Genomic DNA, 16,023 nt, shown 5'->3' with positions numbered 1-16,023 from the left:
CACACCCAGGCCGCAGAGCCGCGCGCCGGGCACAGGACTGAACATGCCACGGTGGCCACTGCGGATCCCGGCGTGGCGGGGATAGCCCGCTAGCTCCCAAGGGATGGAAAGGGCTGACCATGTGGGAGATTGGGTCAGCCACATCCCTTCTGCAGTGCCCACTGCTGGCCACTCTGTGGTCTGACATTCCATTGCTGTGGCTGCTACAGAAGACCTCCATCCAGCCGTCCTTCTCTGGGTCTCTGGACAAGCTGGTGGAAATTACCAGTCCCTGCCTGGGTTCACGGGAAGGGACTCCCATAACTCACACACCCAAAGGCTGACAGAAAAGGGTGGAGTTGACAGGACAGCAGAAGAAGGTGTAGGCCCTCCTCATGTGACTGTGGGGTGTAAATTACACCGGCTAAGATCCCCTGACACCCCTTCACAGATGCAGAATTTACACATCACCCTTTGAGTTTGGGCCAAAGATTTCTCCCTCCTTGTCTCTCCTGGCTGGCAGGAATAATGGGCCAGGTGATGGGAACCCAGCACGCAGGTGCACAATGGAACTCAAGGGAGGGCCTGGGGGAGAGGTGAAACCGCCCAAAGGAGAATGATGAGCCATTTGCACTGTAAGGTCCCTGCCTCTCTGGATAGCTGGGCCCAGGCTGCAGTGCTTGGCAAGGCAAGGACAGAGGTCATAAGAACATAAGAACTTAAGGACAGCCATACTGGGTCAGACCAAAGGTCCATCCAGCCCAGTATCCTGTCTACCGACAATGGCCAGTGCCAGGTGCCCCAGAGGGAGTGAACCTAACAGGTAATGATCCAGTGATCTCTCTCCTGCCATCCATCTCCACCCTCTGACAAACAGAGGCTAGACACCATTCCTTACCCATCCTGGCTAATAGCCATTAATGGACTTAACCTCCATGAATTTATCCAGTTCTCTTTTAAACCCTGTTATAGTCCTTGCATTCACAACCTCCTCAGGCAAGGAGTTCCACAGGTTGACTGTGCGCTGAGTGAAGAAGAACTTCCTTTTATTTGTTTTAAACCTGCCCGTTAATGTCATTTGGTGGCCCCTAGTTCTTGTGTTATGAGAAGGCGTAAATAACACTTCCTTATTTACTTTCTCCACACCAGTCATGATTTTATAGACCTCTATCATATCCCCCCTTTAGTCTCCTCTTTTCCAAGCTGAAAAGTCCTAGCCTCTTTAATCTCTCCTCATGTGGGACCCGTTCCAAACCCCTAATCATTTTAGTTGCCCTTTTCTGAACCTTTTCTAATGCCAGTATATCTTTTTTGAGATGAGGGGACCACATCTGTATGCAGTATTCAAGATGTGGGCGTACCATGGATTTATATAAGGGCAATAAGATATTCTCCATCTTATTCTCTATCCCTTTTGTAATGATTCCTAACATCCTGTTTGCTTTTTTGCCTGCCGCTGCACACTGCATGGACGTCTTCAGAGAACTGTCTACGATGACTCCAAGAACTTTCTCCTGATTAGTTGTAGCTAAATTAGCCCCCATCATCGGCCCTCTCTCTCTGCCATCCCATCCCCAGCCAGGCACCCTATGGGCTAGGAGGGTGGGTCACACACGATACCTCCTCATGGACTTTCCTCAGGAAGTTGATCTCCTCCTGCAGGGACTCGACTTTCCGCTCCAGGTCCAGGCGCACGAGTGCTGCACTGTCAACATCCTGCCATGTGGGCGAGAGAAGGGGAGGCGAAGTCACAGTGCCGCTCCGAGTGCGCTGGGCTGAGGACCCGGCCTGACACCAGGGCCAGCCATGCTTTTGGGCACAATGGGTTAGGGGCTGAGCCGCTCTTGTGGGCTCAGTTACCTGGGCCAACCAAGGGCTCAGCCTGCTTCCTGGGCCTGTTCAGCAGCTGAGTCATGGAGAAGAGTTTGCTCTTCATCCGCCCGTTTGCGTCTTCCCTGCTATAAAACGTGGGGTAAAATCACCCCTTGCACCCAGTTCACTGGCCTGGGACTCTCAGTCATCCCTCCCTCCCTCCCAGCCACTGCCTCCTTCTCTGGAGGTCCATCAACAGAGAGAGCTGTGACGAAGTGGGACTGTTCTTAATGTTTCCTCTGAATAGTGTGGGGGTGCCTCAGTTTCCCCTATGTAGTTCTTAAGTCTCTAGGGGGTGGGATAAGGGTGTATGATCACTGCAGAGCCCTAGTGGTCAGGTGTGTGCAGGGGTCTGGACAGAGAGAATGGCTGACACCCTGTTTCCTGGCAACTAATGGCCTGGGCCCTTCCCCCCTGCGAGCTAAAGGGTTGGAGAACAAAGGAATCAGGTGACCTCCTGGCCTGGGAAAGGGACAAAGCCCAGAGGAGGAGGGGCTGGAGGGAGTGTCAGTTTGGGGCTGGCTGGGACATGGAGTGAAGTGCAGACGTGGCTGTCTGGCTCACTGTCCCCAAAATGGACCCAGTTGAGGGGTCCTGTTCTCTGCACCTGCAAGCTCTGTTTTAGACCATGTTCCTGTCGTCTAATAAACCTTCTGTTTCACTGGCTGGCTGAGAGTCACGTCTGGCTGCGGAGTTGGGGGGCAGGACCCTCGGGCTTCCCCAGGAGTCCACCTGGGCAGACTGGCTGTGGGAAGCGCACGGAGGGGCAGAGGCTGCTGAATGCTCCGAGGTCAGACCCAGGAAGGTGGAAGCCGGGTGAGCTGTGTGTCCTGCAGACAGGCTGCTCACAGAGAGGAGACTTCCCCAGAGTCCTGCCTGGCTTCACAGGGAGCAGTTCCAGAGCATCGCCGGGGGACTCCGTGACAAGGGCCAAATGCTTTGCCCCGGCAACACTCTCACTGGAGCAATACCCCAGCTGCCTAGACTGCGCAGCCCAGAGCCCGGGGCCGCCAGCCCCAGAGGGGCAGGGCTGGCCCTCACACCCAGGCAGGCTGAAGACACAGCTATATGCATCGAGCAGGACTCAGAGTCTTTCTAGCAGGCAGCCGTGCGCCCTGTGCGCTACATGGCACAGGCCTAAACTTCGACCCCAGCCTCCAAATGGCAGCACATTGCACCACTACCCACACTCACACAGTGCGTGCGTGTGTCTGTGAGGGAACGGGGTGGGTGTTGGTGTCAGGGGGATCAGGATGAGTGTGAGACGTTGGGTCCATGTGATGGGGATTGTGGTGAGTGTGAGACATTGTGATGGTGTGATGGGGATTGGGATGAGTGTGAGACATTCATAGAATCATAGAATATCAGGGTTGGAAGGGACCTCAGGAGGTCATCTAGTCAAACCCCCTGCTCAAAGCAGGACCAATCCCCAACTAAATCATTGTGTTGATGTGATGGGAATCGGGGTGAGTGTGAGAAGTATCCATATGAGAGGGATCAGGGTGAGTGTGAGACGTGTCTGTATGAGAGGGTTCGGGGTGAGTGTGAGACGTGTCCGTGTGAGGGGGATCGGGGTGAGTGTGAGACAGGTCGATGTGAGGGGGATCAGGGTGAGTGTGAGACATTGTGTCCGTGTGAGAGGGATCATGGTGAGTATGAGATGTGTCCGTTTGAGGAGGATCGGGATGAGTGTGAGACATTGTGTCCGTGTGAGGGGGATCAGAGTTACAGAGTTGAAGGCAGCAGGGACCCCCAGCTCACCAAGTCTGACCTCCTGTGTAGCCCAGGGCATCAGCCCCACCCAGCACCCGCACACTGAACCCAACTGAAATGAGCCCAAAGGGTCACAGCCCTTAGGACACTGAACTATGCCGAGCGGCAAGGGGTGCCAGGCCCTCGCAATGGCAGGGGAATGAAGTGAGAGATACCCAGATAATCCTGGCCAGTGACCCACCCCCCATGCTGCAGGGGAAACCCCTAAGCTCACCACCAACCCCTAAGCTCACCACCAACCTGACCTGGGGGGAAATTCCTGCCCTACCCCACATTCGGTGCTTGGTTAGACCCTGAGCTTGTGAGCTAGACCCACCAGCCAAGGACCTGAGAGAGAAAATGCCCAGGGCCACCTCAGAGCCCTGGTGCTCCTCATCCTGAGGCTTCAGAGGAGGGAGGCAAAAAACAACAACACAGAATACTTTGGGGGAAACCATAGCCCTTCCTGACCCCTGCAGGTGAGTGGCCAAAACCCTGACTCCTGAGTCATAGGAAGAAAATGGGAAGGGACCCCAGAACTGCTGAGCTCTGCCCCCACCATCACAAGCAACCCTGTCACCCAGCCACACACCTCAATGTGTCCACTCTCATCAAACTCATTCCATTGTTTACCCCCTACAGCTATTGGGAGGCTGTTTCAAAACCTCCGTGGTTAGAAGCCTCCCTCTAGCATCCAGCCTGAGTGTGTTCATGGCCAAGTTATCCCACGTGTGTGGGGACCAGGAGTGTGAGGGGCCATGTCTGTGTACAGGGATTGTCTGTGCGCGGGGACTGCCTGTTTGTGGGATTGAAGTGAATGTGAGATATTGTGTCTGTGTGTGGGGGATTAGGCATGTGGGGGGTTGTGTCTGTGTGATGGGGATTAGGGGTTAGTGGGGTCATGTCAGCATGGTGGGGATTTGGGGTGTGTGGGGACTGTGCCCTATAGGTCCACTGAGAAAGATCACATCCAGTACTGCCAACCTCAAGAGACCATCAAGGTTTGAGAGACCATCAAATCATGGTTTTCAGTCTCTCTTTTGCCCTTTTAAGTTCCCCTCTGTTCCACTGCCCGTGTGTGTGAGAATTGCAGACTGAAAAGTCGACTTGTCACGCCCACAGACACATGGCTCTCCCTGGCTACTCCGAGGACACACCACTTGTTCTCTCCTCACCCCCAGGACAGGGGCCTACCATCCACTGCCTATTACTGGCTTGACTCTCCCTGTCCTGGTTTATATCCTTTTAGAAGAGAAGGGCTGGTTGGTAAATAGGGATGTAATTCAATAGTGCAAAGGGCAAGTTCGTGCATTTAGGGACTAAGAAGAACTTCTGATATAAACTGCATGCTAATCAGTTGGAAGCAACCAAGGAGAAAGACCTGAGTGTGTGGGTCGATCACAGGATGGCCACTAATGGGATGCGGCCATGGAAAAGGCAAATGAGACCCTAGGCTGTCTCAGGCGAGGTATTTCCAGGAGAGAGAGAGCAGTGTTAATGCCATGGTACAAGGCACCAGTGAGACCTCATCTGGAACGCTGTGTGCAAGTCTGGTCTCCCACATTCAAGAAAGGGGGTGCTGTGAAGGACTGCTAGGCTGGTCAGGGGTATGGAGCTGGACACATTCATGGGTACATTATGTGACAGGATGGCTTGTGATCATAGGGGGCAGGGCTTGGCAAGTCTGGGGGTCCTTTCTGGTTTGCTGTATGTTCCTAAAATCCCATGCTTCCGAGCTTCAGCTGCTCACCTGCAGGGGTCAGGAAGGGATTTCCCCCCGCCCCCCCAGTGTATTCTGTTCCCCCCCTTCCTCTGCAGCATCAGGAGTAGCCACAGCTGGAGATGGGACACAGGCCAGGGGTCTGAGGCGGCACTGGCTGGTCCTTGCTCACAGTTCAGGTGTTCCAGTTGGTGCTGCAGTGGCTCAGGGAAATGCCTGGTCCTCCAGTCTCCTCCCAGCCCGCACCACCAGGACTCTGGCAGGGGGTCTCCCATTGGGAGGGGATTGGGTGCCCCGCACCCAGGGCGGGGTGGGGAGGGCGACTCACCGCTGCACACGCAGCACACTGACCGCAGTGAGGCCACGGCCAGGGGCTCCTCCCCGAGTCAGGAGGCCAGGGCATGCGGCTCACTTGACCGATCTCGGGTGGGCCCTGCCTGGCTCAGCTCTGAAGTTCAAGTGAGAGCTGAGCTAGTCCCGTCTTTCACTCCGTTCTATCATCTCCTGACCCCGACATGCCTCAGTGGCTAACCCCAGCCGCAGGGTCTGAGGCTAGAGGAATGATGGCTCTGGACGTGGCCTGCAGAGGTGCCTCGGCCTCAAAACTGGCATCTTGCCCTCAGCGTTGAAATGGTTGGGCCCCCTGGGCAGGAATTTCCTCCCAGGTCAGAGTGCCAGGGCCATGGGTTGTTTTGCCCTCCCCAGCAGTGTGGGGGGCCGGTCACTGGCCCAGATTAGCTGGGTGTATCTCACGTAACCCTTTCCCTGCCCTTGCAGGGGCCGCGAGCACTGGTGACCCTCGGCCCCGCCTCATCTCTCCCCGACACTGGGCTGCCCGTCCACCCGAGTCCCACCCTCTCCCTGTTCCCCTGCCACAGCGGCCTGGGCTTGTCAAGCCAGGGCTCTGGGGTTCAGTGCTCTGGTGTCCAGCTTGAGGGGCCTGACCCCACAAGGAGCTGAGGGCCCCCGGCTTGCAGGGCAGGGCCTGGCGGGCCGCAAGCAGCGCACGCCTCACCTGTCTGTAGGAAGACAAATTGTTTTCGGCTTCAAGCCGTAGATTAGTCTCTTCCTGTAACCTGAAACAAGAAGCAAACAGGCAGTTGGCAGGATTTTATATAATTATCGGCTTTTCTGAGCTAAATCCAAACAAACAAACCCTCAAGGTCAAAACAACCAGGGAGCGAGCAGAGCCCTTATAATTCCCTTTCATTGATGTATGTCCACACGCTCCCACTCCTCTTCACAGACACCCACACCCGACCCTCCTCTGTCACACACGCACCCCACCGAGTATCCTTCTTCACACAGACACCCACACCCGACCCTCCTCTGTCACACACGCACCCCACCGAGTATCCCTCTTCACACAGACACCCACACCCGACCCTCCTCTGTCACACACGCACCCCACCGAGTATCCTTCTTCACACAGACACCCACACCTGACCCTCCTCTGTCACACACGCACCCCACCGAGTATCCTTCTTCACACAGACACCCACACCCGACCCTCCTCTGTCACACACACACACGCACCCCACCGAGTATCCCTCTTCACACAGACACCCACACCCGACCCTCCTCTGTCACACACACACACGCATCCCGAGTATCCTTCTTCACACAGACACCCACACCCTACCCTCCTCTGTCACACACGCACCCCACCGAGTATCCCTCTTCACACAGACACCCACACCCGACCCTCCTCTGTCACACACACACACGCATCCTGAGTATCCTTCTTCACACAGACACCCACACCCGACCCTCCTCTGTCACACACACACGCGCATCCTGAGTATCCTTCTTCACACAGACACCCACACCCGACCCTCCTCTGTCACACACGCACCCCACCGAGTATCCCTCTTCACACAGACACCCACACCCGACCCTCCTCTGTCACACACGCACCCCACCGAGTATCCCTCTTCACACAGACACCCACACCCGACCCTCCTCTGTCACACACGCACCCCACCGAGTATCCCTCTTCACACAGACACCCACACCCGACCCTCCTCTGTCACACACGCACCCCACCGAGTATCCTTCTTCACACAGACACCCACACCTGACCCTCCTCTGTCACACACGCACCCCACCGAGTATCCTTCTTCACACAGACACCCACACCCGACCCTCCTCTGTCACACACGCACCCCACCGAGTATCCCTCTTCACACAGACACCCACACCCGACCCTCCTCTGTCACACACGCACCCCACCGAGTATCCTTCTTCACACAGACACCCACACCTGACCCTCCTCTGTCACACACGCACCCCACCGAGTATCCTTCTTCACACAGACACCCACACCCGACCCTCCTCTGTCACACACACACACGCACCCCACCGAGTATCCCTCTTCACACAGACACCCACACCCGACCCTCCTCTGTCACACACACACACGCATCCCGAGTATCCTTCTTCACACAGACACCCACACCCTACCCTCCTCTGTCACACACGCACCCCACCGAGTATCCCTCTTCACACAGACACCCACACCCGACCCTCCTCTGTCACACACGCACCCCACCGAGTATCCCTCTTCACACAGACACCCACACCCGACCCTCCTCTGTCACACACACACACGCACCCCGAGTATCCCTCTTCACACAGACACCCACACCCGACCGTCCTCTGTCACACACACACACGCACCCCACCGAGTATCCTTCTTCACACAGACACCCACACCCGACCCTCCTCTGTCACACACACACGCACCCCACCGAGTATCCCTCTTCACACAGACACCCACACCCGACCCTCCTCTGTCACACACACACACGCACCCCACCGAGTATCCCTCTTCACACAGACACCCACACCCGACCCTCCTCTGTCACACACACACGCACCCCACCGAGTATCCTTCTTCACACAGACACCCACACCCGACCCTCCTCTGTCACACACACACGCACCCCACCGAGTATCCCTCTTCACACAGACACCCACACCCGACCCTCCTCTGTCACACACACACACGCACCCCACCGAGTATCCCTTTTCACACAGACACCCACACCCAATCCTCACCTGTCACACCCACATACACTGTCCACCTCAAAGAGACACCCACACCTGACCCTTCTCTGTCACACACACAGTCCCGCTCCTCACACAGACACCCACACCCAATCCTCCTCTATCGCACACACATACACACAGCCCCCATTTTACACAGACTCCCACACATGATCCTGCTCTGTCGCACACAAAACCACTCAGTCCCCTTCACACAGACACCCACACACAATCCTCCTCTGTTGCACACACATACACACAGTCTCCTTCTTCACACAGACACTCATACCTGACTCTTCTCGGTCACACACATACACACAGTCCCCCTCACACAGACACCCACACACGATCCTCCTCTATCACTCACACCTGGCCCACCTCTGTCACACACACATACACACACACCCGGCCCTCCTCTCTTGCGCGCGCGCACACACAAACACACATGTACTGTCACGCACACACAATCCTCCTCTATGGCACACACATACACACAATCCCATCACACAGAAAAACACAACCGACTCACACACACATATACAGTTCCCCTCTTCACACAGACAGCCACACCCGATCCTCCTCTGTCGCACACACATACACCCAGTCCCCCTCACACAGACACGCACATTGATCCTCCTCTGTCGGGGACACACACACACACACACACACAGAGTCCCCCTCACACAGACACCCACAAACCATCTTCCTCTATCACGCACATGCTCCTCTGTCACACACACATACATGTACACCCAACTCTCCTCTCTTGCACACATACGCACACACACAAACACACACATGATCCTCCTCTATTGCACATATATACACACAGTCCCCTCACCCAGACACACACACCCAACCCTTCTCTGTCTCACACACATACAGTCCCCTGCACACACCCACACCCAACCCTCCTCTGTCTCACACACATACGCACAGTCCCCTGCACACAGACACCCACACCCAACTATCCTCTCTTGCACACACATACACACAGTGTCCCTCTTTACACAGACATCCTCACCCGACCATCCTCTCTTGCACACATGTACACACCGTCCCCTTCTTCACACAGACACCAACACCCAATCCTCCTCTGTCATTTTCACATACAGACAGTCCCACCTCTTCACACAGACACTCACACCCTATCTTCCTCCATTGCACACACATACACACAGTCCCCGTCACACAGACAGCCACACCCGACCGTCCTCTGTCAAACACATACACACAGTCACCCTCACACATACACCCACTCCCGACACTCTCTCTTGCACACACATATACACAGTCCTCCTCTTCATGGAGACACCCACACCCGACCCTTCTCTGTCACACACACATACATAGGCACCCCTCGCACAGACACGCACACCTGATCCTCCTCTCTCGCACACATGTACACACAGTCCCCCTCACACAGACAGCCATGCTCCCCCCAATGTACACACACTCCTCCTCAGCCAGAGAGCCCATTCCCCTCTCACTGTCACCAGCACAGACACCCCATCCCCTCTCACATGCACACCCCATCATTTTCCCACCCTCACTAACACCCACTGATACCCACCCAGATCCCCCCTCCAGCCATGTTCACTCCCACGCTGGTGCAGTGCAGGCAGTGGCAGGGAACAACTCCCTCATAGCTCCCTGCCAGGAGGTGTCACCCTGCTTCGTGGCTAAGAGTGGAACCAGGAGCCTTGAGGTTCAGGGCTCCATATTGCCAGTCCCCTGAGCCACTCAGCCCCTAGTCGCTTCTCTTGCCTGGGCTCGTTTTCCCTGCCTCTGACAGGGGGATATTGTTCATACACTGCTCACGGTGGAGAGTGTGTAGGGTGACCAGATGTCCCGATTTTATCGGGACAGTCCCGATTTTGGGTCTTTTTCTTATATAGACTCCTATTACCCCCAACTCCCGTCCTGATTTTTCACACTTGCTGTCTGGTCACCCTAAGCGTGTGTGAGGTTGGATGTGCTGGTATTGTGCAGATCGTGGAGACAGGCAAAGGGTCTTATTGCCAAGTGTATCAGGACTTCATTCCTTTGATCCCTGCTCCATGTGATCTGTGACAGGGCATCCCCAAAGGTCATTGTCTGAATGTGTCCCAGCCTTCTGGGTAGCAAATTCTGCCAAACACAAGATCTTTTGGAGACAGAAACATTGCTTGCCCTCCAATCTCTGTCCGGCTCTTGGATTATAGGTGGGATGTGTGTGTGTGGAGTGTTCAGCTTCCTAGGGATCTAAACTGGGAGGAGTGGTAGATATCCCGGAGGGTAGGGATAGGATACAGAGGGACCTAGACAAATTAGAGGATTGGGCCAAAAGAAATCGGATGAGGTTCAACAAGGACAAGTGCAGAGTCCTGCCCTTAGGACGGAAGAATCCCATGCACCGCTACAGACTAGGGACTGAATGGCTCGACAGCAGTTCTGCAGAAAAGGACCTAGGGGTGACAGTGGACAAGAAGCTGGATATGAGTCAACAGTGTGCCCTTGTTGCCAAGAAGGCCAATGGCATTTTGGGGTGTATAAATAGGGGCATTGCCAGCAGATCGAGGGACGTGATCGTTCCCTTCTATTCGATATTGGTGAGGCCTCATCTGGAGTACTGTGTCCAGTTTTGGGCCCCACACTACAAGAAGGATGTGGATAAATTGGAAAGAGTCCAGCGGAGGGCAACAAAAATGATTAGGGGACTGGAACACATGACTTATGAGGAGAGGCTGAGGGAACTGGGATTGTTTAGTCTGCAGAAGAGAAGAATGAGGGGGGATTTGATAGCTGCTTTCAACTATCTGAAAGGGGGTTCCAAAGAGGATGGATCTGGACTGTTCTCAGTGGTAGAAGAGGACAGGACAAGGAGTAATGGTCTCAAGTTGCAGTGGGGGAGATTTAGGTTGGATATTAGGAAAAACTTTTTCACTAGGAGGGTGGTGAAGCACTGGAATGTGTTACCTAGGGAGGTGGTGGAATCTCCTTCCTTAGAAGTTTTTAAGGTCAGACTTGACATAGCCCTGGCTGGGATGATTTATTTGGGCATTGGTGCTGCTTTGAGCAGGGGGTTGGACTCGCTGACCTCCTGAGGTCCGTTGCAACCCTGATATTCTATGATTCTATTATCTCGCCCCTTACCTTTTTAACTGCTGGTTTTATCCCCTACATCTGTCATTGTCCTCAGCCCAGTGTTGTCGTAACTATTGAGTGTTTTACTATGCTAGAGGCCCAGCATTCCCCGTGCTGCAGAGATGCAGAGTAAGAGATGGTCCCTGCCCAGAAAACTCACATTCAGAAGAGACAAGAGGAGGCCGGGGAGAAAGGAAGGAGCCTCATCCTCACCTTGCACACAAGGAGCTGAGATCCAGAGAGGTTCAGGGCCAGATTTTCAAGGGCTCAGCAGACACAACTGGGGCCAGATTTTCTAAAGAGCTGAACTCAACACAAGCTGAACTCTCTGAAAATCCGGCCCCAGTTGTGGGTGCTTGCCAAAGTCACACAGAGAACCTCTCGCTGCCCCACCCCCATGCTTCGCTCAGTGACAGCTGGGTGGGGAATGCTGTCCCAGAGCAGGAGAGTTTTACATAGATCAATATTTTTCCCATCCTGAGTCAGGATACAAAAGTAGAAATGTGAAAACTTTTCATGACCCAATCATCTGAGAAACTTTTCAGATGGCGTCAACTGAAACTCTTCAGTTTGATCAGTTTGTTACATTTTTAACCTTTTAAAAGCATATATTATGTAAAACTTAAACCCAAAGTCATAGCTAGCAGAAAAGTGAAACTTTTCCTTTTGAAAATGTCAAAATGGGAAGTTTCAACAATTTCAAACCGTTTCGAATCCAGAGATTCATCCAAACTGCCCCTTCTCGGGAAGTTCTGCTTCAATGGATCAGCATTTTCTGATGAACCACGCTTTCACTGGAAACCTCCCGACGAGCTCTTGCCAGCAGCAATAATCCTGTGCCCTTCTTCAGCACAGACATAAACTAACCCTGTTTCTAACTCCCTGTGGTGCTAAGACACTATTATTATCCCCTTCGACACAGAGAAGTAAACACCTTGCCCTGGTCAATGGTGAGGACCCAGGAGTTATGACTCCAAGACCCTTCTACCAACTACTAGACCACCTTTCTCTCTCCAAGCAGGGGACAGAATTTAGGAGTCTAGGTTTTCCATATGCTAACTGCTAGACCACGCTCCTCTTCCAGGGCTGGAGCTAGGGCACTGATTCCATTGCACTAACCATTAGATAACAGTTCCTCTAGAAAGCAACTGACGGTTGGTGTAGAACCAGTAAAATACAAGAGCAAACCTCTATCTGAGGCTGGTAAACATTCGCCTCCTTCTGCTGCCCTCCCCGTGCGTTCAGTCAGATGGAGGTTTTATTACATGTGTAGAGTGAGCAGCCTGGCTCCCAGGGCAAGGTCTTTTCGGCTGAGTCTCAGCCCAGAGCACATTGTGCCAGGAATGTTGCACATTTCTGAACATCGGCTCAGCAAGAGAAGCGCCCCGATTGAGTCAGGGTGATCAGGTCCCTCTGCAGTACACGTTCTCAGCTGAGGCCTGGGCCAGCTGCCATCCCTGAGATCCAGCTGTTTGTGCGTGCATGTGTGTGTTTTGTGCAGGTACACAGGGGTTTGTGTGTAGCTGCTCACCTAGCTAGAGGTGTGTGGTTTACGAGCGCGCAGGTTTACAGGCGCAGACATTTGGGTGCGGATTTTTGTACATTGAAAACTGGAGGCCGCTCTGCAGCTGTGGAATAACCCTTCACTCTTCCCACCCGCAGAGCCCTTCCAGGGACCAGTGCATCACCCCATTGTGCAGCTGGGGCACAGAGCAAGGACGGGACTTGCCGGCAGGGGCGCGGCAGAGCTGGGAACCAGGAATTCTAGCACCCAGCCCCGGGCATTAGCAGTGCACCTCCCTGCCTTCGCAGCCACACACAGATTCCCCACCAGCTTTAAAGGGCAGCTACTTGGCCTTAGTGACTGCTCTCTCTCTGGGTGTAACCTGTCCACGCCACTCTCCTTGGTTAGGTGACCTGCTCTGGCTGCGTGGCCACCAGACGCTACTCTGGCTGCTCTCCAGCCCTGCGCCTGGCAAAGGAGGCTCCTTACTTTTGCCGGAGGCCGTTGACGTCGTCCAGCAGGTTGTCCCTCTCGATCTCCAGCCTGGTCTTGGCATTAGACAGCTGGTCCACCTGCCGGCGGAGCTCTCGCAGCTCCTCATGATAGATGTCGCCCAGCTTGGTGGGCTCCTTGTCTCTGATCTGGTTGAGCTCTGCCACCAGCACCTTGTTCTGCTGCTCCAGGAAGCGCACCTTCTCGATGTAGCTGGCGAAGCGGTCGTTCAGCTCCATCATCTCCACCTTCTCGTTGGTGCGTGTCTCCTTGAACTCCGTGTTGAGGGCGTCGGCCAGGGAGAAATCTGCCTTGTCCTGGGAGAACCTGGGGCTGGCACGGATGCTCAGGCTCGAGGTCCTCTTCTTGGTCATGGAGACTCTGGTGCTGGGGCTGGGGGACAGGAGCCAGAAGAGGGGTGAGGATCTCAGGGGCTGGTGGACAGCGGTGGCTTGGGGGCCAAACCGCCGCCGATAAGAGGACTGTCGCTGGCTCTCCATGCTCAGGCTCATCCTGCAGGCTGTGCTGAGTCCCGAGTGCAGCCCTTAGATGGAATTCTCTGTGCGGCCTGGGGTTTATATACAGGACCAGCCCTCTGGGGGTGGGGGGGGTGACAGAGGCAGAAGGAGGGGGAGGCCAGGAGGAGGTGGGGACTGTGCCTGGTCCTAATGTCTGCCATGTACCAAGCCAACCACCCAGGCCCCTGGCAACGAAACAAAGAGTGACAGAACAAGCAGAAACTCTCCGCTATTGCCTTGTGCAGAGGAGAAACAAATGCAAATCGACATGCGCCATGGTGATGTGCGTGGCACCATTCCAGGCACCCCATGCCCCTCTGGCACCGCTTTCCGCGAACTCGTTTCATGGCTGCATGTACTTGGGAGGCGGCGGCAGCAGGAGGGGACAGCCTGGTCTGCAAGTGCCCCTTTCCCAGTATCCTAGAGACTCGTAAGAGTCAATGTGGCCTTTTCCTCTGAAGCACAGGTCGAGCCCCAGTCCCCAGGGACGCAGCAGGGCCTTCCTGGGTGAAAGGAGTTCTGCTCAACAAGGGATGGGTGTGCAAGAGGGGGGCATGTGGCTGTGTGTGTTTTGTGAGAAGGGTGTGCATGGTTTTCTATGGGGGGTGAGAAGGGTGAACAAATGTCTGGGGTGTGCGCATGTGAGGGCTGTGTGTTTGTGTGTATATGTGCAAAGGGTGTGCATGTGTGTATGTTGTGATAGGGTTGTGTATGGGATATGCACCTGTGTGCAAAGGGTGTGTGTTTTGGGAGTGCATGTGTGTGTGCAAAGGGTGTGTGTTTTGTGTGTGTGTGTGGGGGGGGTTGTGCATGGATGTGTGTGGATTGTCTTCAGGATGCTTTTGCTTCTGGGAACCAATCTGCACAGAGCTGGTTTCCCAGACGATGATGTTGTGCAGCTAAGGCCCTCTGGAGACATGGAGGAACTCCAAACCAGGGACAGCTCTGAGACCAGGCGGTGTGATTACCCTTGTCAGAACTCTCTGCTTTGGCTGGAGATGGAGCCAAGCCATGTGCACGCACTGGCTTTGGGACCCAGCCCCTACTCTGAGCTGCTGAAATACTTGGAGGAGTTGGGGTGGGAAAGATTTCCTTTCGGGTAAGGAAAGATTCGGTATAGCAAGGGAGCTGGCTGGTTTAAAGGAAAATACCTTTTCAAAAATAACACCAGTGATGCTTGAAGGAGTCCCGGCAACCGGGGCATGTCGTGTATTTCATTGCACAGTACACATCTGCTGGCTGCAGTTTACTTTCCTCCTTAGCGAAGAGACAACACATGCTTGGGACCATGCCAGTCTTTTCTTTTCTCTCAGCTTGCACACACTGGAAAAACCTGCCTGCAAGTCCTTCGCCAAGGCTGGGACCCATTCTGCGTGCAGCTCTCTTGATTCACAGGACATGGCTGGAGAAATGGTCATGTAACATGTTTAACACAATGGGCCCTGTCAACACCAGGTGCAAAGGCCTGTCTAAAATTGTGTCCATTCAAATGTGTTAGCTAACACAGTTGAAAACATTTTTTCGAGCGTAGACATGCCTTCACACCCCCTGCTTGCCTCCCCCCTCCAAAAAATTAGGCTATTAACATGTTTATGATTAGTTCCAATCGGCTGTTTAAAAGTTTGAATTAAGCTGTTTGAATCATTTCTTGAATTATCATATGACTTCAGACATGGGCTGTGGGTCAGGAGACCTGGGCTCTGTTCCCAGCTCTGCCCCGACCTGCTGGGTGGCCTTTGGTAAGTCCCTGCCCAGCTCTGTGCCTCAGTTTCCCCTCCCAACCTTTCTCTTTCTTGTCTCTTCAGACTATATGCTGGCAGGGCCGGGCCTGTCTCTTGTGCTGTGTATGTGGTGAATCCAGCACTGCAGTGCCCAGATCTCAGTCAGGCTCTCTAAGCACTCCTGTGATAGAAATTAATAAATAATCATTTCAATTATAATTAATGAGCCTCTTTTGAAATTTTGAGCGAAGTGTTCTGGGGATTCTCTGTGTCCCTAGAGCACTTTGAAGC

At 54.2% G+C, this 16,023-nt stretch overlaps 1 protein-coding gene across 1 annotated transcript in view; it reads right to left on the bottom strand.

Annotated features, from left to right (window-relative positions):
* The window catches only part of GFAP (glial fibrillary acidic protein), a 28,747-nt gene extending 14,723 nt beyond the window's left edge, over nucleotides 1-14,024 (bottom strand). The window contains exons 1-3 of the mRNA XM_073326252.2: nucleotides 13,491-14,024; nucleotides 6,339-6,399; nucleotides 1,600-1,695 (exon numbers count right to left, since the gene is read on the bottom strand). Coding sequence (XP_073182353.1) covers nucleotides 1,600-1,695; nucleotides 6,339-6,399; nucleotides 13,491-14,005 — 672 coding nt within the window. The 5' untranslated portion in view covers nucleotides 14,006-14,024. The remainder of the gene's footprint in view (nucleotides 1-1,599; nucleotides 1,696-6,338; nucleotides 6,400-13,490) is intronic.
* Nucleotides 14,025-16,023: the final 1,999 nt, after the last annotated feature.

This window comes from Lepidochelys kempii, chromosome 27 (genome assembly GCF_965140285.1).
Source record: "Lepidochelys kempii isolate rLepKem1 chromosome 27, rLepKem1.hap1, whole genome shotgun sequence".
NCBI classification, from domain to species: domain Eukaryota; kingdom Metazoa; phylum Chordata; order Testudines; family Cheloniidae; genus Lepidochelys; species Lepidochelys kempii.
Note: the sequence above shows the minus strand (reverse complement) of the source record. Positions and strands in the feature narration are given on the sequence as shown.